The following is a 26839-nucleotide window of genomic DNA, read 5'->3' on the forward strand; positions in this document are numbered from 1 at the left end:
GATTTAGGCTTCTAAGTAGATTGGTCGCATAAGTTTCTGTATTTCAGGTTCCTCGAGGAGAGATGATAGAAAATAACCTCTCTCTGCTTTTAGTCGTGAAAGATGTATACTTGTGAAGGCTTTGGAGCCATCCGAAATGGAGACCCCTCATTATCAGACAGTGTCCTTTTCTAAACGATGAGACATTTTCTGTTGGTTGCCGTTTTTATTCACTTTTGATTTTGGTTTCAGTCTGGGGTTCTTGATCTTACTTTCCGACTTGTCATCCTTCTTCTGCTTGGAGAAGTCTTGGACATTTCTCTTTTATGTTAACTTCACATGTTAGGCTCATATCTCATACTACCAGTGAGTTGCTGCATGAATACATCTCTGTCCCCCAGCATGGTGCATCCCACGCTGAAATCTGTGTGAGTCCTGTGGGATAGGAAATCTAGCTGAGCTGAGGAGCAGCTAATGCTGGCAGAAATTCCAGCCCAGCTGGGAGTCCAGGGAAGCTGATGTCCCATGGTCAGAAGTTGACCTTGATGCTTTTCTTAAATTAAGTGCACGTTCACAGTTCCTTTGTATGCAACTCAGATGATTTGTGAACTCAACTTCTGTCAAAGTTAATTCAGTGTTAAAATGTGGAATAGAGTAGACATACTAGAATGCTAAATTGATTATTCTGTAGCCAAATTTTAATAGGAGAGTACAGTCTTGCATTTAAAACTTGACAGGTGCAAGGTTGATGGTTCAAGCCTTCAAGGTTTAGATCAGTAAGTATTTATCACTGGGCAAGTGATTCTCACTGCAGATTTCAATGGCTAATCTGCTGTACTGAGCAGCTGCTCTTCTAGTGTTGAGGTGACCCTGCTTCGGCAGGGGGGTTGGACTAGACGACCCACAGAGGTCCCTTCCAACCCCGAACATTCTGTGATTCTGTGGAGTCCTTCCAGCTCTCACTGTGGTCATACTGAGACTAGTGAATGCTAAACTGTCTGGTGTCTCTGCAGTCAGACTTGCACACCTCTTTTTGCATCCCTCTGCTTTACACACAGGACTGAGTACTCAACATTAGTGTTTTCACTGTGCCACGTGGGCATTTATTCAATTAATACCTTGTAAACCAGGGTTGTGACCTGCTTGTGCATGTTTGCATTTTGCTTTTGGAGCTGTGACCTGGTGCATCTGACTCTTTCCATTTCCAGTCCCTCTCTTGCGTTGCTCCTGAAACCTGATGGTTTTCTGAAAGTCTTGTTTCACCTCTTCCACCTTCCTGCCTGCTGGGATGACCCACTGCTGCTGTAGCACACGGGGCTCCCACTGCACGTGCGTCCTGCTGCCTGTCCTGGCTGGGGAGGCTGACCCAGAGGAGTTTTACGGGGTGGTTGCTTGTGTCTCCGGGAGGAATTCTCCCCTCTATCACCATATGTAGATACATGGGGCTGTAGGCTTCCTTGCCTCTGGAGCATCATGGGCAGTAACACTCTGTGCTCTAGGCCAGCTCCTGTGACGGCTGTTCTGCTGAGCGCAGCCAGCTCTTGCAGAGACCAGTGGAAGACTTCATGGGTTGCCAATTTGGACTCATCTCTGTGGAGATCCCAGTCTCTTCCAGAATCGAATGTCCTTACATATCAGAATAAGGCTGTAGCTCCTGCTGCATTTTCTGGCCTAGACAAGAGCAGTAATGCTTGTACCCTCTGGCTCTGTAGGGATTCTTAGATCCTCACCAGGAGCTCGGTGAATTTGGGAGAAAGACTTCACTGAACTCTTGTTCTGGCCCTAAAAATGCACCTGGCTGGAAGGAAACAGAGATCTGATTTTAAAATCTCTGCTTAGGAATAAATCCCTGCCTTTGAACAGCATGGTGATCACACAGCGCTGCTTCCACGCTGTCTGGAAATGTCACCATGCTGTGGTGCTGTTGGGATGCTCTAGGCTTGCAAAGCGCAGGGGTGTTTTATATAGACAGATAAACAGGGGTTGAAGTGTGATCGTCTGGAAAGGGAGGGCTCTTTGTTTTCTCAGTGTGTCCCACGGGAGACACAAAAGTGTGACTGGCTGTTTTTGTTCTTTCCTTCTGTTCTTGGAGCAGATCTCAAGACAGCAGTACCAAAATGCCCTGATGGCATCCCGGATGGACAAAACACCTCAGTCCTTGGACAGTGAAAACACTAAAATTGAACTGACTCTTACGGAGCTGCATGACGGTTTGCCGGACGAGACAGCAAACCTGCTGAATGAACAGAACTGTGTGAGTCACAACAAGCCCAACCACAGTATGCACAGTGAAGGAGCCATCTAAGAGCTGACTCCCCACAACCCACCCATCCCATCTCCTCAGCAGGACCAGCCCTCGCTCCTTCCTGCCTCCTCCCCGAGTGTGAACACCGTTAGTATGTGCTTGCAACACTGTGCTGCATCCAGTGTTCTGAGACCAAAGACTTGCGTCCGTTCTGGGAGCAGAAGAGGAAGAAACAGGAAGAAAGGAGCAAAGAGCAAGAGAGACTAAAAGCCCCAAGCGTACTTTGGGAATGGTGAGCCACCCTTGAGAACAATGAAAATACTTCTTGCAAAGTAGAATCGCGTTTATTTTTTATCTGTATTTTTGATCCTTGTTGGGTTTTTCCTCCTCAAACACATCTGGAGAAGTTTAAAAGCTCCTCCAGTTATTTTTTCAAGAGAGATCATGTTTTTAAAAAGTATTTTGCAGAGTTTTAAATTGTTTTTGTCCCTCCTGAACCTCAGATGGGCTCTGTCGTGGTTTTGTGAATTGGCTCCAATGTCCTTAGGCCTCTTGTCACCCCTTTCTGGTCCTTTTTGTTGCCCTGTTGAAGAATTTAGTAACTGGTACTTGTATGTTATTTGTGTTCTAAGAACGAGCAAGCTTCAAGGAATCTCTGGTTTCAGCCACCTGGAAGGCCCAGGGATGAGTATTATTACATTCTTCCAGTTAAGTTTCAGGGAAGGAGTGGTTACCTTGGTATTCAATGATCTCTGAGATCTTTGTAAAACAGTTTCTTTGTAAAACAGGCAAAAGCGTTGTTACACTTATAGTTTTGTAACCTCCAAAAACTTTGTGTATGTTGAAGGTGATATGAGGGGGGGAAGGAGTTAAATAGCAAAACTGCAGTCTCGTGAAATGAAAGCCGGCCATAATGTTCCATAGTGAAGTAACTGGGTGATTGTTCATTGATGTTTCTGATGATTGCGTGGTGAAGTAATGTGCACGCCCCAAAATGACCACCTTTTAAGCACCCAACGTGCTGTAGCGGTCTGCGCACCATTACCTTGGCCAGAGCAGATGTGCAGCCTTTGCTTAATAACAGAGAACATCAGTCCCCATCCCCTCCTCAGTCTCTAGTGTTAACACAAAAGATGCTGCTACAGGTGCGCCCAAAGGACATCCTCCAGGTGACAGTAAACCTCTGCCAGTGCAAGGATGGGCTCTGCTGAGGAGTCGGGACCATCCTCTCCTCTCCAAGAACCGACAAAACTTTCCAGACGCGAGTGTATTGCACTTCAGGGATTCGGAGAGGTTCATTTCCAGGCTGTTCCCAGCCACATTCCTTCCTTTGAGTGGATTTAGTGCGTTTTCTTCTCTCTTGCCCCTTTTAACGGCCATTTTAGGGATTACCATGGTAGCAGAGCAGAAAGCCTCCCACCCAGCTGCCACTAGTGCTGGGCAGCAGCAATCAATTCCTCCAGCCCAAAAACCCGTATGCAGACTGGGTGCAAGCAAGAGGCACCCCGTGGCAGTTGTGCATCACACATTCCCCACTCCCACAGATGGAGTCTAACTCCTCAAATGAAAAAAGAGTTGCCCCCCGCCCCGATACCCTCCCGTTCCAGCGCTGTCTCAAACAAAATGTGAACGTTGCCCTCGGTATCTGGAGTGATTAATAAATCCGGCATTGCGGTTCTCTGTTTCAAGACCCTTCCGTGGCCCCTGGCTATGTAGCATCTCCCTTCCTTTCTTTATACCCAGAGAATCTCATCTGACCCTCAGAGAAGCCCCCAGCCCCAGATGCAACTGCCAGAGCTCTCTGTGCCTGCACGCCCGCCCTGTCTCTCCTGCTGGCAGGCTGGGGAAGGCGCTCGCCGCGTTCCCACCGTCTGTGCTGGTGAACGGTGGCTGGAGAGGGGCAATGGTTTGCTGCAGGGTCTCCCCGCAGGGAACAGGAGCGCGTGGCATCGGAGCCGACTGGGTCTGCGTGCGTGTCTTCCCTGGAGCCACCCATGAGGGTGAAGTCCCCACAAGCAGGCACAGAAATTGCACAGGACCTGACTCGTGCACCCGGTGAGGAGGACACGGGGCCCCCAAAACCTCATTCTCACATTTAGCTTTTCATTTACTTTTTTTGAGTCCCATCCAAAAGCGTTTCCTTAGTCTCCATCCTCGCTCTGCTGCACACCAGCCCACCACCGCCGACAGCCCACGGCTCAGCACCGGCACGGGCTGCCCCGGAGAGCTGCCCACATCGCCCCTTTCTCGCCAAGCAAAATGTTGAGATGTTACAGCGTTTGTCCTCGGCGAGGGACTCGCCTCGCCGGTTTTTATCTAGCGTTGCTGAATGTAAAAGTTTGTCGGAAGCGTTTGCCTCGGTGGTGAACCTGAGATGCAGTATCCGTTGTGTCAAACCTGCCGAGGGAGGGGAGGCTCAAGTCAAGGCAGCTCGCTCTCTGGGACGAGGTTGCTCACTGGATCTGACTTCTGCTTCTTATGGCAGGGTATGGATTTGTTTGAGTGTCTGTTTATCTTTAAAAAAAAAAAAAAAGAAAAGGCAAAAAAAAAAAGCCAATTTTTCTGACCAAAGCCATGTGATCCCAAAGCAAATACCTCCTGCTTCTGCCCATGCTGCACTGTTCCAAAATTTGCAGGCGATTTTTTTGCATGACTGTTTCTCAGCATTTGTATGGATCCACTAATGGAAAGTGAAATAATTTCCATAAAAATAGTTGATGATAGATGTGTTTCATATGGAAAATATGTACCTGACCCGGAGGGGTTAGGAGCTGCTACTGCTAATTAGCTTGAAGAGCAAAGCATGGTCCTCTGCCCAGAGGGGAAATAATCCAGTCTCCCTGTTCTCAGGGTATTTACAGTTTTACTGTTTAACAAATGCGAGGGGTTCCCAGCCCTCGGGGTGGGAGCCGTCACCAGCAGAGGAGCCCCGTGCCCAGCTCGGGATCGCTTCTGAGCCTCTGGACGGCATTGGCCGGTGCCGGGGCTCAGCTCTCCCGACTGCAACGGAGATGCGTGGCGTCTGAGCCCGTGCCCTCGCAGGGGGTGTCCGGTCCTGCCAGAGCAGGTCTGCTTCCCCTGCCTGCGCTCGGCTGGGCTCGGGTGCTGTGCCGCAGCGCCTACGGGCGGGTGGCAGGGCTGCCGCTGCGGCGCGGGGCACCGGCCCGGTGGCTTTGGGAATCGCTGGACTCGACCTCAGACCTCGGCAAGGCTTTGACTCGTAGAAAGGATACTGCATCTTCCTGTGTCAGCTCCTACTGCTGCCTTTGCTCCCCTTGTCCGCCTGCCTCTGGGCGCCGGCGGAGGGGCGGCCGATGGCCTGGTGGCCGGGGGAGGCTGGGAGGGCATCTAGCCATGGTTTCTACTGTCAATACAATTTTGCACAAGAGTTCTTTGAAGTGAGGTTTTCAACACTAATATCTTAAATGCACAACTGTGAATTATAACTTTTACACTCCTGTTGGTTGAATTTCCTTTAAATGAAATGAACCTGAATCTGTTGTAACTATGATTTTTTTTTTTTTTTAATTCTGTGTATTGCCAAATCTTTGTAAAGAGTGAAGTGATGTCCTTGCTTTCCAATGAGAAACTTTCTCCAAACGAGACTGACTCTGGTGACGTGGAAATCATACGAAGCACTCCAGTTCTGAGTGGAGAAGGGCTCAGGGTGGGCTCAGTAAACCAACCTCAGCCTCTCTGCAGACCCCAAGCTCAGACCCTCCAGAGTTTACAAAGTGCTTGTCGCTTTATTCCCAGCTTGTCCGCTCCCTGAATTCCCTCTGCAGCTGAAGGCCGATGCCCCGGAGGAGCTCAGGAGGGGGTGTCCCGCCGAGGGACGAGGGATGCTGGCTGGGGGTCCGAGCCGGCCGGGAGCAGGGGCCCCGAGGCTGGCGTGGCAGGACGAGGTGCTTTCCCCTACCCAGCTGCAGCAGCAGGGCGAGCTCCGCGGGGCAGCTCCTTCCACTGCTCCCCACTTCTGCTCAGAGCCTGTCGTGGTGTGTAGTTCGCTCTCACGCTCCCTTTGCCCCCACGCACGCTCCTGCTGCGGGCTGAGCAGGACTGGGACGATGCCGAGACCTGTGCGGGGTGGTGCTGGCTGCTCAGGGCTTGCAGTTCTTGGGCCCCGCTGGAAGAGGGGCCAGCCACTCATTCACGCTGTGCTCGCTGTTCTGTTCCTCCTCTCTTCTCCTGGACTTACTCCCCTTTTCCTCACCGCAGGGTTATTTTTTTTGTTGTTGTTGTTGTTTTTCAGCTTTTCTTTAAGTGCCTTTTTGTGCGGGTGGAGCTGGCAGGAGTAGGAGTCTCAGGACTTGGCCCTCTGCACTCGCCTCGGACCTGGAGAAAGCTCAGGGGGAGCAGGGCGAGTTGCCCATGATGGCCCACGGATGTCACCCGTCGTTGCTCCTCAGCCCGCAGGGCCCAGCTCAGATGAGGGTGAGAATTTGGCAGTGGTGGTGCCAGGCTCTGGCTCAGGTCAGCTAAAAGAGAACCAAAGCGGTAGCCTTGCGCGAGGGGCTGCGTGGGCAGTGGTGGTGCTTCCTGTGATCTCTGCGGAGCTCAGGCGGGGGGCAGGCAGCAGAGCAGCGCTGTCTCCTCACCAGCATCCTGTGTAAGTATCCCAGGTGGTGGAGAGCACGGCCGCGTTCTCCAGGACCCCTCAGAACGTGCATCGTCCTTGTGCTGAAATACGCTATCGATAGAAATCACTCCCATGTGAAAGATGTACCATATTTTATATGATACCTAATACACACATGTGTGGTTTTAAAACTAGTACCTGTGTACCAGTTGTCAAGTTATCCAGTGTCTGGATTACCAGTAGCAACCCCGGGGCGGGGGGGAAGGGAAGGCTGCTGCAGGGGGCACCTCGTGTTGTGCCGCTAACGTGAAGCTTCATCCCAAAGGTGTCCGACCAGCGTTGAGGGGCTCCTGCTTTCGTGCTGCGCGCTGCCGTGTGCAAAGCTGGCGCGAAGCAGAAGCCCAGCACGCGCTGAAGGGCTCGGGGCGATACGGACCGGGGCTTGCTGCCTGCCCCGCTGCCTGGCTCTGCGCTCGGGCTCTAAATAGACCCAAAGAAGTACCTGGTCCTTGGATACCGAGGGTTGGTTGGGCCCAGCAGCGAAAGGACGAGCTTAACTAACATGATCGAAAGCCGGGCGTCTTTTCATGGTGCAGAGGAGAGAGCAGCCTTCATCCTGACTTGGCCAGTGGAGAGGACAAGCTCTACACTCCAAGCTGGGCCAGCAAGCCACCCTCGCCCCTGCTCTGTTGTTGTGCTTGGTCCATCGGTTGCAGGTCTCTGGTCGGTGCGGTCTCTGTGGTGATACTGGCCTCAGTGCCATACGTCCGCAGCATGGGGCACTGGGAGACATCCATGGCTTCCCCCAGAGCTCCCTGGACAGTCCTGCCTGGTGTCCTGCTCTTGTCTGGAGCCTGCCTTCATGCGGGGTTATGTTCCTCCACCGTTGGTTTCATGGTCACATCCCGAGGCCGTGTCCAGGCGAGGGGACGCTGTCGCTGTGGGTCCAAGGTGAGCAGGCTGAGCTTTCAGTTTGGTTGTGTGTATTTGCTTTCCATTAGAAGCTGGATGCTGAACCTGGGGAGGCCGGAGCATTCCCGGGATGCCAGGTTATCCCAGTGCCCTTCCCTGAGCTGCAGGGATGGGAAGGGGGGGCTGGGAGGCTGCCTCAAGCCTGTAGCATGGTACAGGTGGTGGAGGGAGGTGTTTCGCAGTTCGGTAGCGCTGAGCTCGGTCAAAGTGACCTCTTGTGGTTCTCGTTATCCTGAGGTCAGGCTCTATAGCGGTTCTGCATCTTGGAAATACGGTACTCAAAGCTGCTGGTCTTCCGTCTCCATCTGAAAAGCATCCTTCTGCTCACTTGTGAGGTTTCTCCTTCGGGCCCTGTTTTCCTCTGAGCAGGGCTGATCGCTGGGAGCGTGCAGAGGATGGTGCCCAGCTGCTCTCGCCCCTCCAGCGCAGATCTCTGGCTAACGAAGTGCTTGATGTTCAGTCCTCCCCCAGCAGCAGAGCTCTGGCCGTTCCCGGCAGACGCTGCCCGTGGTGGGGCCGGGCTGGAGGTTTGTCAGCCAAGCAGGCGGCTGAAACACGCAGAGGCTGCGGGCGGCCACAGTGCTCTGGAGCTGGGTCTGACCTCTCTGGCGTGGGCTCCTGGAAGCCGACAGCAGGGTTTGCCGCGGCGGGAGGGCTCGTCCCCGCATGTAGTTCTTGGTGGAGCAGTCTAGCATCCCATTGCGGCTGTTTGGAGACGGCAGAACTTTATAAAAGGAGGTGGGTTTTTTTTTTTATCCTCTGGGCATTACTGTTGTACCAAATCCTTCTAAATTCAAGTGAGAAACTTGTAGGTGTCAGATGAGTAGCCTGGATCATAGGCTGGAAGTGTCAATACCGAACGCACGCCTTCTGGGTTCGCCTGGAGATCCGTGTGGGAGGGTGGAGGGGACTCCCGGTCAGCTCCTCTGTCCGCAGAAGTGACAGACTGGCCAGGCCTAGATCAGCCCTAGTGTCATCCCTGCTGCAAAGTCTCAGGTCCCAGCAGGCTGGGCTGGGCTGGCCGGCAGGTTTTTACCCAGGGCACGTGCTCTGTCCTGCCAGGCACTTGGCAGCGCGGCTTTCTGCGGCCGCTGCTCTTGCGTCAGCCACAGCCGTTCCTCCGCTCTGCTCGCTGTGGTTTGGCTGAGTGTTCAGGGAGGCAAGAGGAGGAGGTGCAGCAGTCAGGGATGGGCAACGCTGCGGCCATCCTGTCTTCGTTCCTCACACCAAGGGCAGGAGATGCTGCTCGAGGGACTCTGCCTTCCTTGCAGACCACGTGGAATTTGGACAGTGGAAACCCACCAGGACCCCAGCACCAGTGCTCCGGTCCCGTTGGATCCACGTTTTCCCGCACACGAGGGTGGCTGGTGAGCGGCTTGGGGTCGGGCCCTGCTGCTGGACCTCAGAGCTCTTGGCTGTCTTGGAGCTGCAGAGCCAGCCTCGAGACCTGAGTCACGGGGCAGATGCCTGGATGCCAAACACGTCGAATCCACACACCCAGACGCTGGGGAAGCGTTCCTGGAAGCCGCGAGTGACTGGTGCTCGGCAGCTGGGGGTCTCGCACCGAACCGTTCTGCTGCGGTTGGGTCCCTCCTGGCTGCCTCGAGCCTCCCCCGGCCGCTGCCGGCTCGGCCTCGGCACCCTGTGCTCCGCAGCGTGGCAGCTCTCCCTCCGCAGCGCCTGTCCCCGGCTGTCCGACCCCGCTCAGCCGCTCCAGCCGGCTCTGCCCGCTGTCTGTCCTGCCATCGTACGTGGTCTTTGCAAGTTGTATCATATTGTACATGACTTCGGGTTTCCCGAGTTGTAGTGTTCTGGCTACGCTGTTTCCCTGTGTGTACATAACCCCCAACACGCACAACTGAACTCCTGAATGAAGTGTATACATTTCATATACTGATTGTCATACGAATGAATTTTATAATTATTCCAATTTTGTTGTAGATTTCCAATCTTTCCTATTTATTTTGTACCAGATTTATTTGTATATTTTGTGATTTTGTTTAAAAGCATTTTGTTTATTTCTGTTCTTTTTAGATAAATGATGAATGATGATTTTTTTTTTTCTGTTGAACATTTCAGTTTATGTATTTTTCCCTTCTCCACACTCTCCCCCTCGTTTCCAAGGGCTGGATTTTGGCATGTGGGTGGTGGGGCTGATGTTGGTGATCCCGGACCCAGATCTCTGCTGCTGGCACAGCAGCAGCCTTTAATCTCCACTCCAGCTGACAAGAGCCACGGAGAGGACGGATCCTGTTCCCCTTAGAGCCAGGTCTTGCTTTTCACTTTGTGGTGCGTCTGGGTCCGTAAGTCCTCAAGCTGGGAAGGGCTGGCCTGGTGGTTTTGCTGACCGGGATCTGGGAAGCTGGTGGCAATAGCAAGCAAGACTTTCTCTTTCTGAAGTTCCCTCAAGGGCGAGGGCCTTTTCTTCCACTAATAAAACCCCCTTATTTACAGCCTGATGTCCGTACATCATGTCTGGATGTCTGTCTGGAAGCGTAGATGCTGTCGGGCTGTCTGTCCATAGCGCGCATTCCTGCGTGGCTGGGGGTCTCCAGGGAGGGACGTGGCTGATGGCGACGGTGGCTCTGTTTGAAGGGAGCCACGGGGGGAGCGAGTCAGCCCGTCCCCTGGTCCGGTGCCACTGCCTGCTCCCCGGGTGCTGGGATGGCGGCAGCAGAGCTGTGCGGAGCCGGCAGTGACAGAGGTGTGTTTCAGAGCAGGAGAACGAGCCCCTGTGCCGTCCCCTGCCCAGCATCACTTCCAGCTCCACGCTGGCAGGGTTATGGCCGACCTGTCCCTGTGCACCAAGTACAGCCCTGCTGCGCACCCGCGTTGTGCTTCTGCTGTCCCTTGAGCCCTGTCCTCCTCGCAGCCATTTCGCCCTGCTGCTCTCCCTGCCCTTGGCTTTCTTCTGCACTTAGCTCTCCCTGTGCTGTGGCAGTGGGGACAGCAGCAGTGCCCAAAGTGAAGGCCACTGCATGGTGGGCTTTGGGGGCTCCAGCAGCAGCACCCAGCTGCCCTCCCTGTGTGGCTGGGCCCCAGCACCAGAGGCTGGGTCTCGTGTTCTGTGTGAGCCACGGCTAAGCCAACCTTTGTACCTACAGGTCCTGGTAGACCCTTCACCCCTGATGCTGCTGCAGCATCACTCACAGGGCCTGGCCAGCAGGGCTGGTGGAGCTGGACTGGCCACATTGCCTGGTCAATGTACACTGTGGGTGGCCGGGCTTCGGGTGCCAAGGCTGCTTGGCGATGGGCACAGGGCTTTGCAGCCGCCAGTCCGTACTGGGGTTGTGCTCCAGCTGCAGCAGACCCTCTCTCCGCTGAACCAGGCGATAGTGTGGTGGAAGTGGAGCCTGCAGGGCTGTGACTAAGGGCAGCACGAGCCCTGGGCTCCTGTCCCCGGCAGAGTTTGCTGGCTGCAGCTGCTGTGAGCCTCTCCATCCCCGTGGAGCAGTGAGGGTGGGTGTGTGGGGCTGGAGAAGGTGGCAGGAATCAGAACACAGGTGGGCAGGAGCAACAGGACAAGGGGCAATGGGCACAAACTGAAGCACAGGAAGTTCTGCCTGAACATGAGGAAGAACTTCTTCCCTCTGAGGGTGACGGAGCACTGGAACAGGCTGCCCAGGGAGGCTGTGGAGTCTCCTTCTCTGGAGATATTCAAGACCCGCCTGGACAAGGTTTTCTACAGCCTACTGTAGGTGACCCTGCTTCGGCAGGAGGGTTGGACAGATGACCCACAGAGGTCCCTTCCAACCCCTACCATTCTGTGATTCTGTGCTTGCCACAGGGGACATTGCGGATGGTGGGCAGGGCAGCAGGCTGCTCACCGTGGCTTTTCCTGGGGCTCTGCAGAGCTGGCTGGGGACAGGTACCACTGGGCCACCAGCTCCCAGTGCTGCCAGAGGTGCAGGCAGCTGCCTGCCAACAGTGCGGGCTGGAAAACACTGCCAGCTGTGGGGAGAGGCTTCGTCCTGGTTCTCGGTGGTTTCTTACCGCACCACCACAACGGAGCCAGTGCAGGGTGGAGAGTGGCGCAAGGCTGAGAAGCACCCATGTGTCCATCAGGCTCTGCCTCCTGCCACTTTCCCACCGTCAAGTGAGGGTCAAATACTTTCCGTTGCTCCAGCCTTGGAGAGGCTTCTCCCCATCAAAGTCTGAAATAGCCCTGGGCTGGGAGTGAGCTATTTGTGGCGACCGGTTAGGAAGGAGGAATGCACGGAGCTCCCCAGACCGCCCTTCCCGCAACCACATGCCCGTCCCAGCTGCTGAGCTAAAGCTTAAAAAATTCAAGTGGCTATACTTGGAGAAACGAGGTTTAAACATAGCAAAGCCCAGCGTGGCCTTTAGTGAAGGGCTCAGGACCAGCTCCCCAAAGCCCCTCCTGCGGCTGCAGGTATGCGGTTAGCTGCTCTCCAGACCCCAAAGCCAAGTGGTCAGGGACGCAGCGCTGGGTTTGGGGCCCTCAGCAGTCCCCAAAGTGTCGGCTGGTGATTGTTGGCCACCATCTATGGCCATTGAGTTGCTTTCCAGTGCCCTGAGTACCCGCCTGTGGGAGCCTTCCTGGCTCCGGTTTGGCTGCTGCAAGGGGTTCGTTTCTAGGCCCGGGCAGAGCACAGCAGTCTCCTGTCCCCACCTCGGCCAGGCACCAGGTACAAGCAGCCTGGGTACTGGGTTTTTCCCCTCCATTTAACCAGGCTTGCAGCTCCTGGTGAGCGTGGGCCATGCTGTGCAGCCAGTGCCACCCTGGGCACGGGTCACTCATGGTGGACAACAGCCCTGAAAGGCGCAGGGCTGGAGGCAGTGGTTGGGGGTGGTGGTATGGTGTTGCCCTTCCAGCCACGGAAAAGAACCCCCTCTTTCTGAATCCATCCACCCCCCCCCCTTCCTGGCCACCTGCCCCAGGGCCCAGCCAAGCCCTTAAACCCCGACCCACAGCCGCTGCTGGACAGTGCTTCACACAACCCCTTCCTGGAGATGCTTTCCCTCTTCCTCAGCCACCCGTCCCACTGGAACCCCTGCCCCAGACCCGTCCCGGCTCTCCCTGCCACCCCCAGCACAGCCCTCATCACCTCCTCGACGCACCACACTGCACCAGGCACTTCTTAGAAACATCGTTTATTGACTTGAACAACTGCCACTACAGAGGCAGCGGCTCCTGCTCAGATGGTGGTGGTGGTGTGTGGGGTTTTTCTTTTTTTTTAATGTTCTCCTAAGGTACTTTAAAAATGGGGGGGGGGGGGGGGGGGGGGGGGGGGGGGGGGGGGTGAAGATTTAATGAGTTTATGGTACTGAAACAACAGTTGAATTCATTACAAGAGGGCCCTCACAGGGCTGTGCTGCCCAGCTTCACGTTGGCCCCAGGTGGGCTGTCAGGCCCCCTTGCCCATCCCCGCGGGGCAGCCTGCGGCCATCACCCTCCTCGCCCGGGGACGCAGCCCTGCCCACCGCAACCTGCCATGAGGCTCCGCTTCCTCCGTGCCCGGCCGAAGCCCCAGGCGGCCGCCAGCCAGACTGGTGTTCCCGGCTCCCGCCGCGGGGCTGGCTCTGGGGCACCTGCTCTTCCCTGGTTTAGGGCAGACACACATGGCCTGCAGCACCCTGGAGCATCGGGCCCTTTCACTCCAGGTGGTGGCTGGGTTTGTCTTTGGGATGCTTCACTTTCTTAAAGCCGAGCGGACAGAAAGGTCAGTAACAGGCAGTGGGAAAACAAACCAAGTAACGTAACGCTAAAGCAGCAGCTTCCGGCTCCCTGGGTTAGTATTTACTGCTGTGACTACGGGAGCTGGGAACACAGAGTGCGGCTCAGCTGTCTGAGATGTGTTGGGAATCATGCGTCACATGCCGATGATGAAAGAGCGCTCTGGAACACCGGGAGAGGGTAACAAGTGTCTACGAGCCAAAACGTGTACAGCTGCAGATGGGCTGGAATCCCACCGCCATCCCTGACGGCCGGAGGAGTCGAACCGCTTACAGAGAGAAACTCACGCCAAGCAGAGGGTAAAGCGAGGGCTGGGAGCCACAGCAGCACCCTTGGCTCACACGGGGAGTGCGGGCTGGAACCCAGAAGTAGAGGGTTCGGGGCAGCAGCCCAGTGGGCAGCAGGATTTAGATCATGTTGTCTCCTGCAGGGCCCAGCGCATCCCTTCCTTCTCCACAGCGAAGGTAACAAATGGCAAAAACCGTTCACAGGACGCCATTCACACGGACACCGAATGGAACACACCACGGGAAAGGGAGGGACGTGCAGCACCCCTCAGCGTAACGGGAGCAGCAGGACAGCACAGGCGGGCACTCCGGTCTGAAAGCACCACCCAGGCAGAATCCATCAGCTTTTTGAACCGTCTGCAAAACTGAAAACAAGGGTCTCCTCCTAATTAGTGTTAATCTGTAAAAGGTTTCCGGACACTTTGAAAATGTGCCTTCGCAAGAATCTCACCCCCCCAACCCATCACCCCAAGGGCCCCAACAAAGGAATCCGCTCCTGAGCACTGCTAGAGTCACGGTTTGTCTTCAGAGATGCTTTGCTTTTTCCTTCTTATTCCTCTTCTTCTTCCTCCTCTTCTTCCTCCTCTTCCTCATCGTCGTCTTCATCGTGGCAATGTGTGATTTCCTGAGGTGCCTGGGGGAAGAGGTTGGGAGGTTTGATCTCACTGATGGAGCGGGTCAGCTGATGCCGCTTGTAGTCAGAATCTTTAAAATCCACCGAGGTGCGATTGCGCGTGGCCATCGGCGACTCCTTCTCATTGATGTCGACGTGCGTGTGCTCCACCGTGGACTCGTGTGGCATCTACAGGTGCGAGAGAGAGAGAGGAGATGGCGAGGGCTGTCCCAGCCCCCGGGCACCTCCCTAGGACGCGTGGAGAGCAAACCCCAGAACGTGGCCCTTTGGCCTGCCGTGCATCAAAGGCCACCCAGCCTTCCAAGGTGCCATCCCCGGTGCTTGCGGCTCGTGGAGGTGTTAACGAACACACACGCAGGCACCTTTGGGACCCCTGCCCGCCTCCCCGGGGTCTGCGGCTCACCAGGACGTGGGCGGCTCTGAAGAGGTAGCTGAAGGGGTAGTAGAGGAGGTTGATGAAGGAGGCTGCATAGAGATCGGCATAGCGCATCACCTGGCTGGCAAACAGGGTCTGCCGAGAGCCGCTGCGGAAGAGGCTCCCCATCATCCCGTAGCACATGTCCATGTCATGGGTCACTTTCTGCAAGCAAAGGGCAGGTCAGGTCCCGGGCTGGGCCGGCAGCAGCGCGGAGCCACGGCAACGCCGAAGCGGAGCGCACCGAGGGCGGGGGCTACATGAGACCTGCAAGGATCTCCAGCATGGCTTTTTGCGCTCGTATCCTGCAGCGCCGGAGCACAGCCAGGCCCCAGCTAACCCAGGGAGGGAAAGGCAGCAGCAGGCTCAGGGCCAGCGCCGGCCCCAGGCTGGCACCCCAGGGCTGGCCGAACCGGGGGGTACGGCCCCTCCCAGCCCGTGTGAGCCAGCACCCAGTTCCGCAGCGGCGAGCGCAGCGCTGTTGTGTGCGTGAGGAAGGAGACCCTGTTCCAGACCAGGCTGCCTTTCAGGAGTGCCAGTGACACCAGTGAGCTGAGAAGCTCCTCCGTTTGCGCCCGCAAAGACACAGCGGCTTTGCCAAGCCTGCCGAGCCCACCCAAAGGCAGAGCGAAGCATTTCAGGGCTGAGCAGTGGGGCCGGGTTCTCAAGCCCTTTGGGATCCAGAAGGATGGAAAGGGATTTTTACGGTTGGTACCTTAATACGTCTCTGGATGGAGCTGATGTCAGGGCGTTCATTGCTGCTACTGTCCAGATGCCTAGTTACAGGCGAGAAGGTAAATACACGGTGTGAAAAGCCTTTCAGAACCAGACGCTGTGGGATGGGGGCTCGGGGGAGGGAGGCTGGTCTGGAGGGGAAGGGTGGTCTCGTGGGCTGAGCCCAGGCCTGAGGCAAAGCTCCGGCAGCAGTGCCGCTATCCCAACCCCAAGGTTTCGTCAGAGCCACTCGTTAGCTGTCGCTAGGCTGGGAGAAGCAGCAGGAAAGTTGTCACTGTTTGAACACTCACTTGTATAGCTCAGCCAAGAAAATGTCGAGACTCTGCAGCTCTTCAAAAAGGGCTGGAAAATCCAGAAAAGAAACGGGAAGAAGGGTAAGTTTAAACTGTTGAAATGACAAGGATTTGAAAGCAAACCCACCATCCTGCCCGCTCCCCTTGCATGGCGGTGGAGGGGCATCCCGGAGCATGGCATCTCACGGCCACTGTGCCAGGAGGGGGTTCAGTCACACTGTGAGCCACTGGCAGAGCTTTGGGCTTGCTTTCTGGTTGCCCCTTTTGTTTTTGAGGTGGAGCCTTCGCAGCCCTCACCAAAACCTTCCAAGCAGCCATGGGGCAGCCTGCATAACCCCCAGACCTATTTACACACCAAAGGGCAAACCTGGGAGCAAAGCAGTAGCGCCCTGGGGTGGGGAACACACAGCCCTTTGGCAGCAGAGGGAGCAGGAGGGAGCAGGAGGAAGCGGCTGGTGAGCAGGGACTCTCTGCAGATGGGAGAGCAGCCACGGCTCAGGCATTGCTGGACAAACAACCCAGGTGTCTTGTCACATACTTTTTACCAGAGAAGCCACAGCTCCGTACGGGCAGAGGGAGAGGAGTTTCTGTGGCAGGGTTGTGGATGAGGAACAACGCAACCCCACCCAGCTGCAGCTTCTCCCCCGGCCAAGTCAGTGCTGGCTGACCACGCGCAAGCGGCCTGGGACCCCGAGGCCAACCCTTGGAGAGCTGCCCCAGCTCCTGCCACCAACAGCCAGGCCCAGGGAGAAAGGGCCGAAAGCAGAAGTGGCAAGCCAGGGTGACCTCTCCCCTGCACCCCTGCGCCCTGGCGATCTCAGGGGTGCAGCACCAGGTGAGTAAGAGCAAAGCCTGGCCTGGGGTTTGTCCAGCTGCTGACCGCTTTTGTCTGTCCAGACGTGCAGCTCCTGCGCCAGCTCGGGGATCACCAGGAAGGTCCTCCAACCCTGGCGCTTCTTGGATTTGAGGATGTCTCCAAAGATATGGTCTCCAATGTACAAGATATCCTTCCCTTTGGCCCCCAGCAGGTCACAGACTGTGTCCGAGGAGCCTGAGAGAAGAACAGCATGGCTCAGAACACAAAGCCAAAAGGAAACGTGTGGCTCACTTCAGAGGGCCCAGGGCAGGGATGGAGCGGGTGCATTTTCCTCCCAGAAATCCCCACTGCTAAACGCAGCACCGCTGCTTGGCCACGGCAGCACAGGGCACTGCCCGCCCACCTGGGAGCTCACCCGGGGGCAGCTTTGCCCCCACACCCCCTCCATGAACGGCAGCAGCAGAGGGGCTGTGCTGCCTCCCACCCACGTGAGAGTAACGGAGCCCCAGATGTCACGGCCAGCCCTGTATATCCACCCGCTGCCCCTCCCGGGTGCAGGGAACCCTTCGAGCGCAGTCACGCCGGTGGCAGCACCGTAAGGATAGCTGGGAATGTTGCACTGGGCTAGCAGCAGCTCCCCCTTCCCAAGCCCCGCAGCGACATTTCCCAGGCCGTCCCCGGCAAGGAAGAGCAGGGAGTTTGAGGAGGAACAGGTCCATTTCTTCCCCACGCTGGGCAGCAATGATGATGGAGAGCTTCTGGCGCAGGGTGCAGAGGGCACAAGACAACGTGTGTGGGGAAACACGACCCTGCCCAGCGCCTGGCACACATCCTCTCACAGCCGGAGTGGATGAAGACCACGAGGGCACATCAGAGCCACTCCACAGGCCAAGAAGGGTTCTTGCCTCACCTCCTGAGTACACGATGCCGTGCTGCAGTGGGCCTGTGTAGGTACCGATCTTCAGCTTCCCGGTCACCTGAGGAAGGAGACACCGCGTTAGTATAGACAGCTGACGGTCTGGATCCTTTCCATCCCACTAGTACTTCATTCTTTGTCTCTCTCTTCCTCCCAGGCAGCCTAGAGGTGGCTTTCCACATTCTTTTCCTATTGCCACCAGTGGTACGTTAGGGAAGCCAGCAAAGCCTCGAGCTCTGCTGTGCCCCAGGTGATGGGGTAGCTCAGGAATCACTAAGAGGAGAAGCCAGCCCATCACCTCTGAGACAGGTCCTGTCTAAACACTCTGCTGCCCATTGCCACTGAGACATGCACGAGCCCTTCCAGCCACAGAGGTACCCCCCACGTGCCACTCACCGTGTCCACCTGCCGCAACACAGTGCCTTCCCCAAAGAAGAGAGGTTTTCGCGCGTCCACCAGGATCAGGTCGAAGTAGGACTGCCATGGCCGATGGGCACTCCCAGGCTGTGGAGGCACAAACAAGGCCCAAAATCAGGCACAACACGATCAGCCACAGGGAGTTTAGCTGGAGTGTCACTGCCCACAGCCATAACCTTGTGACGCTGCCGGTCCATCAAAATCCCCGAGCTCGTGCCTACTGTGGTACGATGCTGGGTTGCCAGTGCCATCTCCTAAAGCACTCCCCTTTCGCAGCAAGCCCACCCCAACCCAGCCTTGGAGCAAGGACTGGGGACGTGGTGTGAGACAGGGGAGCTGCACGCAACATCCACACCACAGCACAGCTGCCGTGTAAAGGGATGCTGTAAACGACACCGCTCCTCTGTTCCTGAAGGTGACGTCCTGCACGGATCCAGACACGAGCGATGTCACGGCTTCAGCCTTACAAGGCCACATTGGCACGTTTGGCAGGAGTGGGAAAACGCCGGGATTCTGTGCCACCGAGCGCGGCCCCGAACCACAGCCCTGCCTGAAGGCCACCGGGCATTCACGAGCCCTCTCTGTTCCATGCTTTCACTCTTTCGGAAATCAAGACCACAGCAAGGAGTTTTTTGAGCTATCAGCTGCGGTGATTTTCCATGTTCTGAAAATGTCTCCCTTGGCCGTCTTCTACCTTGAGAGTTCAGTGTGAAAGCACATCTTTCGAGCGTGAGATAGGCTCCCACAGGGAGACTAAGAAAGCAGCATAAATTCAGCTTGTAAGCCTCTCTCCAGAAGTTGCAGGGCTAAATTTTGACCTCAGAAAACCAGAAAAAGCACGACTAAAACTTCTGAAGTTACCACAGTCAAGGCACAAGCAGCCATACATGTTTCCGTTGTCTTATAAAACTCTCTCCATCGAGGTTTTTTTTTTTTTCAACTACGTCTAAAATACTGTGCAAGATTTCAAATAAACCTGGCTGCAAAATGCCACAGTTAAAATGTGTTATCAGTACAATAATGTTATTGTTAACACAGATTATTGTTTGAGACCAGATGATGCCTCTTTTCTCTTGTTATATTGAATTTGCTTTGCTCCCATTCAAATAGGACACAAAACAGCAAGTGTATTTTAACCAGATTAAAGCAACTAATCCCATGCAGCCGACGAAGCAGGATTAAAATGCTTTCCAGCTACACAGATAATTAGGCACATCAGCTCCTACTGGAACTGCAGCCTAGAAATCACGTACCTTTGGTCCGTGTGGAAAGTCAAACAAGTAAGTCATAATTTTCTGAAAGACGGAAAGAAAGTATTCAAAGATGTGTTTTTAAACATATATTTATGTACTTTATAAAAGCATATTTTTCTGGTTTTATCTTTTCGTGTTACAGAACTTTATTTTCAGGATTTACAGGAAAGCCAGCATAAGATTTGGAGACAAAATGAATGGATGGAATTTACAGTAACAGGAATTAAAACAGTAATTTTTATAATCAAAGAACACATTTGCCTCAGGAATGTGCACCCTGCTTCAGATATGTCCTGCAACACTTTAAACTGGCACATGAATCTTTGGATTAGCAGTGTTGCAACACCCTGACATTCACCTGGAGTTGAAGTAACTGCGTTTAATCCTGCAGTACAGCAGACAGCCCTTTCTGGCTCTTAGACCTCTCTAAGACCACGGCCTTGGTGACCTCTATGTACTAAGAACTACCTCACCTGAAAGGAAAGTTCTGCATTTTAAAGTATTTCAGCATTTTCTGCTGAAATGTAAAATGAGTATCACTTTCTCTTTTAATTGCTGAGGAACTGAGTGAGGCACAGAAGGATTTAAGCCAGGCCCATACTAGGTCAGCAGCAGAACCAGGACTATAAAAGATGACTCAAGACCTAACCTGCATTCACCCCTAAACCACCCTACACCTAGCTTAGAAAGCACCTGATTCTCCACCAGGAGATGTCCTACCAAAGCCCATACAAATGAATGGCTGGCTTTTGCTTACTCCATTATCTACCAACACAACAATACAAGCAGTGCTTACGTCTGTGTATTTATAGTCGCTGTTTGTGACGAGAAACACCTTCCCAACTTCATTCATGCGGCTGAGCAGCAGCGGCAGCTTCCCCTGAAAGCCAAGGGACACACAAGTCACACACAAAAGTTACAGAGATTCCTCATGGGCAAAACGATCTCAACTATGATCCCACCAGACAAAACACAGCAAATCAAACCAACAAGCAAGCAAATCCACGTGTTTTGCACAGGCCAGAGCCAGGAAAGCTCCTGCTCCCTTCCATGTAACACCCCTCGGGAGCACGGCGCAGGGGAGGAAGGCGAGGGGGAAGGGCTCAGCAGGGCTGCAGTGCCTTTCCAAGCACAGCGCCAGGCACCCTGTGCTGCTCCCACTGATCTGCTCTGGGCCAGGCATGCTGGAGCAGCTCCTCCAGCTCCCAGTCCGTTCCCGAAATGGGCCCAGAGGCAGGTGAAATCTGAGCTCACAGGAGCCACAAGTTGGAGTGTATTATAATTCCAACCTCAAATTAGGGAGAATTTATTCCTGAGGCTATTTTTATTGAATCATAAACCTCAGTCCATTGCCAGAGCAGCTGATTACCTCACAGGACAGTTTCCTAAGAATTTTGCAGGCATGTAACTAGAAACAAGGTTAACTGCTTTAAAGTGATACTCTATCACAGAGCTCATCTAAACTGAAGAATCATTATACTCTAAGTGGTCCAAAGGGGCCTTGCACATTGCAGAGAGAGGAAAAGTAAGAGAACCAACAGAGCTTGCTCAATTAGATGTGCTGAACACATATTTTGGGGCTACCCAGAGCCCGGGCACTGAAGAGTCTGTCAGGATCTTTCCCTCAGTCCCTCATGGTTAAATGCGTGTAACATTTTTGTTGGATGGCGAAGGAATACTGCTGTCTAAAGAGATGCTCATCTGTAACTTTTTAAAAAGAGGTCCGCTTGGGCAGAGAAAATGTGGGCAGGGAACACAGTTGCTTTCACCACCAAAAGAAACAACACGAGTCTTGCCAGCATATTCACCTGTGTCCCATGATAACACTGCCTCTGGCTTTTATTTTTTATGTAAAAACAATGCACGTGAATAAGAAATCACGTGGATCACTGGCTCAGAATAAAGGCCGCGTTCGAACTTTCCTCTTTGCCTTTGGTTATTACAATAGAAATCACAGCGTTATCTGTTTTGTGATTTAGTAAAGCAAATCAGCATGTTTATTTCTTGCTTGCTTACTCAGTACAGAATGTCACGCAGCACAAGTGAAGTAACTTCACACTTACATCTTTCACCACGTACTTTTCCAGATTCTCAAGGGTCTTTTCCTTGAGCGATCCCTGAAATAGAAACAACAGAACCCAGTGAGGCAATGGAAACTTATGATGTAAGAGACATCAAAGTAATGCCAACTTTCACACTTTAAAATGCTGTGAAAGTACAAACCAGGGCGAATCTGAACCCGTGACTCTAGAGATGAGAGGCTTTGAGTAGCAGGGACCATCACAAACTCTGTGATCCATCGATTCCCTCACCATGGTAAATAATCCACTTCAACAGCATTTTAACCCTTTCAGAAGGGAATACAATAGAAACAAACAAAAAATAGATTTGCCATACCAAACAAGACAGTCAACGACCTGTCTCCAACACTGACCATAATGCTTTACTCAAAGGCCAACTCCACCATGTATCACACAACAGTGCGTAAGGAAAGAAAAATAGATTCCTGACTTCTGCATGGCTCAAACGACCACCACAAGTGTAATTGTGAGCAGAGTCCTCCTGTGACAGCCCTCCATCCCACCCCAACAGACCTCTTACAAGGGGAAGAACAAGAAATCGGGTCTTTAATCAGACGTTAATGCTCACAAAATTGTATTCTAAATTTGTGCACAAGTGTGTGAAAAGATGAACTGCTTCTCCTCTAAATAGAGGAGAGTTGCTGTATTTCTCTGTTTATCACAGGTACTTTTCAGACAACATAAGATAGTACCAATGTAAACTATTTACAGTAAAATGTTGTTTTAACAATTAGGACAACGTACAAGTTGTAGACTGTAAGTGCATCACTTTCTAGAACCCGTGAATTACAGTAGAGAAATGGAATCTGGGCACAATAAAAAGGAACAGGAAGCCCACACAGATATGCTCCAGTACCCCAGTAGGGCAGCTGAGATCCTGACTTACTCACATACAACTGCAGCCTACTATTTGCTCACTAGGCAGCAAAGCAGGGCTCCTGCCCTAAAGTGGAATAACACATCTTTACTCATGACTTACAGACCAGTCCCTCTAACTCTTTTACAACTACAGATGTCCCAAGGAGTTCCTGCAATCACCTTGTAATGAACCCAGTCAACAGCATCTCTGACATCCTGGAACATACTCCTGAAGGACATGAAGAGGTCTCCATCTTTAAACCCCGTTTCACAGCTGTGAGGAGAAAGAAGAGAGATTGCAGTGGCCACTCGCAGCAGGTAAGAAACACGTCAAGGAGAGAGTTAGGTCAAAGCGTTGTTTGGAGCTTGTGTTTTCATCTTATCATAATGGTTTCTTTTTTACTACTTTACGGTGGCTCGGACTTGAAAGAAGGCTACAACCAGAGTTCAACAGGATCTGCGTGCTGCCCAAGAATGTTTGTTTAAAATTTCAGGATGTGAGTTCCTAACTACAGGCCTGTGCCTCCATAGCAGGACTACAGCTTTCTATGATGGCAGCTCTTATTTGTCCCCTGGAGTATTACAAGAAGGAAGAAAGACTGGGACTGTGCAGTCTGCAGCATTTTACAAACAATGGATGGTACTGAGAAAGTAAGCAGAGTGCTGTTCTTTCTCTGTCTTTCCAACACTAAATAAGGGGGTGCTGCGGAAATGAACTAAATGTAATGTCCGCTGCTGAGAGGTGGAACTGCTTCTGTATTGAACAGTAAAGATGAAAAATTTCCTCTAGAAAATACCGTGGAGGTACCTTTGAGACACCCATGAGAGTCTGCATCAGAAGAAATCAAGGAGGATTAAACAGAGCTGTATTTATTATGACAGCAATCATTATGCCTGTCCTGAGAAAGGATACTTCACCTGATGGATTGTTGGCATAAACAGTTCCTCTGCTCCCAGGTGAAATCCCATTAAACCTTTGCCTTCCACTCACATAATATGCAACGATGACCCATCACATGGAGTCAACAGCACAGCACTATTCACATTTGCCAGTTCAAACTGCAGCTTGTTTTTATGCTTATACCTATTTGAAAACTAGGTAAATACTCGTGCTGCACAAACAGCCTTTTGCACCACGCTGTGCCTGAGCTTTTCACCTTTAAGTAAACAAAGTCCTCCGTTATGACATGAGAGGCTTGTGGTAACTGGCTGAGGAAATTTAGTGTTTCAGTTACCAGTCCAAACATGGCTCCGTTGGACATGGGTTCAAAATGAGCTGTCTGGTGCCTGCAATCACCCTGTAATAAGCGTGTGGTCTTAGAAGCTGGCCGAGATACCAGTGTCAGTCAGTATGGTGATACTGATACACCCCATGAAGGAGACCCTCATAACCAGTCTCTGCTGCACACACAAATCATCTCGTCACCACTAAACTCTCTTACGGTCACAAGTGTAAGAGGCCTGAACTTTTCCCCACTGAAACCACTTGAGGGGCCTCCACTGATAGGAAGAACAGCTCCATCTGTGCTCTACTGCTCTTTACAAGAACAATCTTACCGTTCCATCAGCACCTGGAACCTGAGGGAATACACACCTAGTGTACCGGTCACAGTTAGTAAAGAAATCCACTAGGCAAGCCAATAGGTAGGTCTCTGCAAAGAAACAAAGCAAGATTTTAAAAGAAGGATAACATCATATGGTCAACTAAATTTGGGCCTGTGCCCAAAAGAAGAAAATTCATGCAAAAAAACTCCAGACAGCTATGGAGAGAAAGACATCAGCAAAGCTTTACTGGCTTCAAAGGCACAGAAACAGGCCTGTGTTGGCTCACGTCAGACTCACCTGGTAGATTGAATAACGTGTTCAGAATGTAAAACCTATCTGTGTCATCCCTCTGGATAAATTTATTTGGATATTGATCCCGTGTTTCAGGCCTGAGAACAGATAAGGTGAAGAAGAACGAAATCACAAAAAAATAATGAGGATAAAATGTGCTGACCTGCAAAACACAGTCGTAGCAGGGCCCATTAACTGGAGTCTGTTGTGCTTTAATCAACACCCAGCTTTCCCATGTGCACCAGCAGTGCAAGAGCAAAACTGCATCTGCTGGCTTCACCATGCTGGCTCAAAGCCCTCTTCACTGAGTCAGCAAACTGAGCAGAGCCCACACAGGGAAACTGAATGGTCAAGAGTCCACAACTCAACCTTAAGCCCCACGCTGCAGCTATGAGGATGCCTTAAATCATCTGCACTTTCATTGTTTGCTTATCTTAAACTTTCCCCCACTTTCCATGTGCAGCTTTCAGCAGAGAAGTGCACGGCTGCGCTGCGGCAGGCTTGCCTGGGGCCCTCTGCAATTCATCAGCAGGGTGGCGATGACTGAAGTCACTTAATTATTCTGATTTCCTTCATTTCTGGAGCTCCAGAAGATCACCTCTGACTCAAAGAGGAACTCGAATGCGCATATAAGGGCTTTTTCTAAGCTTTGGCTTCCTGATGCAAGGAGTCACAGGACTACAATGACAAGGCTCATCACCTTGGGGGCCCCGGGCTGGGCTGCGCATGCCTTCCGTCCATCCACCCTCACAGCAGGGATATGGGGGGATCTGCTGGCACACATCAGGCACTAGCACTGCGTCTCCTCTGCTTCCTAAAGCACCTTCTCTGGGGCCAGGGAAGGCTGCAGGAAACGGCACGCAATGCCTCACTTCTGACACCCTCAAAGGTCAGAAACACAAAGGGGTAGAGTGAGCTTGTTCTTTCCCTGAGCCACCTCAGGCCCTCTGACTTTCTCAGCAATGGCTTTGGAGTTAGCAGTCTCATGGGGCACAGGTCGTCTCTGCTCCCAGCAGCCCTCACACAACAGCTTTGTCCTAACTGACAAGCTGATCATGTTGAACTGTGCCAGGACAGCGAACAGCCCCTGGCTTATCCCACTGACCCCTTCCCACAGCACACTTTCTGCTATTCCCAGCACACTACAGATGTGCCTCTGCTGGCACGGACCTTTCCTCTACAAACATGCTGGGCCATTGCTGCATCTGGGATGCTCAACGCACCCCCGGTCAATCCTGGAGCTATAGGAACAGCAGGACAGCATCTGCTGTTAGTGGCATCCCCGTGACACCTTACGCAATGGGTACCCTGAAGATCAGTGACACAGAAGAGCGTATTAAGTCAAAAAAACCAGCCCAGACTCAGCACTCACCCTCTGAGGAAATTAAAGCCATGTGCACACACAAGGAGATTCCCATAGGCATCAACTTTCAACAGGTTCCCATAGTGGGTATCAAACACCAGGCCTCTGTTAAGAAAGCGATTTAAGACATGAAGAAGTGAGCGCAGTAAGTGGTGACCATTTTAAGAGCAGTTCTTTCCAAATTAGCTCTAGAACAGCTTGCCCGCTCAGCGTGGGGCACCAGAACAGAGTTGCTGTTATTACGCAGGTGGGGTCCCTACTGTCCCTTTTACGTAGCTGCAGGTGAGCAACAGGAGCCCTGCATTGCTGGGCGAGAGGTACAGCCGGTCTGCTCTCCGCAGACTGGGAAATGGGACCGTTTAACCCGGCAGAGGCTTCGCTGTGCACGTACCGGGGAAGACGTGGGCCCCTTCCACAGGGTCACGAATCTGACGCCTGTTTGTGGATCCCTGACAGCCCTGCTGGGCTGCAAGGAAGAGCGAGGTGGGTGTGATAAAGGAATTTCTCCCCTTTTTCATCGCTCTGTCACAGACAGAGCCAGATGGGGAATATAAGTATTGCACAAAATGCTTTGGACATTCCTGGTTCCAACTCTAGCAAACCTCTGTCTCACTCCTCTAGCAGCTTGCATCTGGAGAACGCAGCCTTCCCACAGAGACATCCCTTCTGTCCCCTCCCTGGGACGAAGGCCGTGGATTTAATGGAGTCTTCATCACAGGTTTGTGAAGGGCACCCAGCAATAGTCTCGGTATAAAACATGCTGAGAGGAGGGGGGGAAGGAGGCTGCCAGACTGAAAACCGGAGAAACGATCCAACAGAGCCTCTGGTCCAGTCTTGTAAAGAAGCTCCAAAGGAGTCAAAAAAGCAAAACACAGCAAAGACACAAGTAGAAACAACTTAAAGGCACAGAGTTAGATCAAAAGGCTTGTTTAAAACAAGCAATGTCCTTTTTACATCTACTACCAAAAGACAAAATGTAAGAATTTAGTAACTTTGCACCATTAACTTTGCTTTCAGTGTTTGATTCGCCTACACAAGTGAACTGGATTGATCCCACTTTTACTGCTGTTTACTGTCAGCTTAATTTTCAGGATCTCTTAGATACTATAGAGCACTATTAATTATAATCATTAAAGAAAAATGTTCTGAGACATTCTAGCAGCCTCACGGACAGCAACAGCTTCTTCTCCCCTTGATTTTGATTTAACTCCCAATCCAATTGTGTCTCTGCTGTCTTTGCTTTGAAGGGTTATTTCTGGACCATGTTTTCAGCAGGGCTCTTTTCCCGCTTTCTCCCTCTTTGCTGGCATGGACTCATGTCCGCAAAGGCCCTCCACATACTGGAGCGGTCTGCTCCCTTCCCCATGATCTGTGGTCAACCACAGGCTTCACAGGCACAACTCTGAAAACCTGGCCTCACGTGTTGCCTATGAACTTTACAGAACAAATATTCAAGGCCTC

The 26839-nt window shown here is 52.7% G+C and overlaps 2 protein-coding genes across 12 annotated transcripts in view; one reads left to right on the forward strand and one right to left on the reverse strand.

Annotated features, from left to right (window-relative positions):
- CNNM2 (cyclin and CBS domain divalent metal cation transport mediator 2) overlaps positions 1 to 6303 on the forward strand; it is a 126431-nt gene extending 120128 nt beyond the window's left edge. Inside the window, exon 8 of the mRNA XM_009942002.2 lies at positions 2075 to 6303. Coding sequence (XP_009940304.2) covers positions 2075 to 2284 — 210 coding nt within the window. The 3' untranslated portion in view covers positions 2285 to 6303. The remainder of the gene's footprint in view (positions 1 to 2074) is intronic.
- Positions 6304 to 13035: 6732 nt separating this feature from the next.
- The window catches only part of NT5C2 (5'-nucleotidase, cytosolic II), a 62578-nt gene continuing 48774 nt past the window's right edge, over positions 13036 to 26839 (reverse strand). For 10 of the 11 annotated variants that reach the window (XM_075423657.1, XM_075423650.1, XM_075423647.1 and 7 more), the window contains 14 exons: positions 25388 to 25483; positions 24022 to 24113; positions 23774 to 23831; positions 22360 to 22453; positions 21304 to 21357; positions 20037 to 20120; positions 19241 to 19282; positions 17967 to 18074; positions 17565 to 17631; positions 16718 to 16888; positions 15835 to 15886; positions 15525 to 15585; positions 14798 to 14974; positions 13036 to 14562 (listed from right to left, as the gene is read on the reverse strand). In XM_075423657.1, the coding sequence (XP_075279772.1) occupies positions 14311 to 14562; positions 14798 to 14974; positions 15525 to 15585; positions 15835 to 15886; positions 16718 to 16888; positions 17565 to 17631; positions 17967 to 18074; positions 19241 to 19282; positions 20037 to 20120; positions 21304 to 21357; positions 22360 to 22453; positions 23774 to 23831; positions 24022 to 24113; positions 25388 to 25483 (1408 nt within the window). In that variant the 3' untranslated portion in view covers positions 13036 to 14310. The remainder of the gene's footprint in view (positions 14563 to 14797; positions 14975 to 15524; positions 15586 to 15834; positions 15887 to 16717; positions 16889 to 17564; positions 17632 to 17966; positions 18075 to 19240; positions 19283 to 20036; positions 20121 to 21303; positions 21358 to 22359; positions 22454 to 23773; positions 23832 to 24021; positions 24114 to 25387; positions 25484 to 26839) is intronic. The other variant, XM_075423651.1, reaches the window with a different exon arrangement.

Source organism: Opisthocomus hoazin, chromosome 6 (genome assembly GCF_030867145.1).
Source record: "Opisthocomus hoazin isolate bOpiHoa1 chromosome 6, bOpiHoa1.hap1, whole genome shotgun sequence".
Classification (NCBI taxonomy): domain Eukaryota; kingdom Metazoa; phylum Chordata; class Aves; order Opisthocomiformes; family Opisthocomidae; genus Opisthocomus; species Opisthocomus hoazin.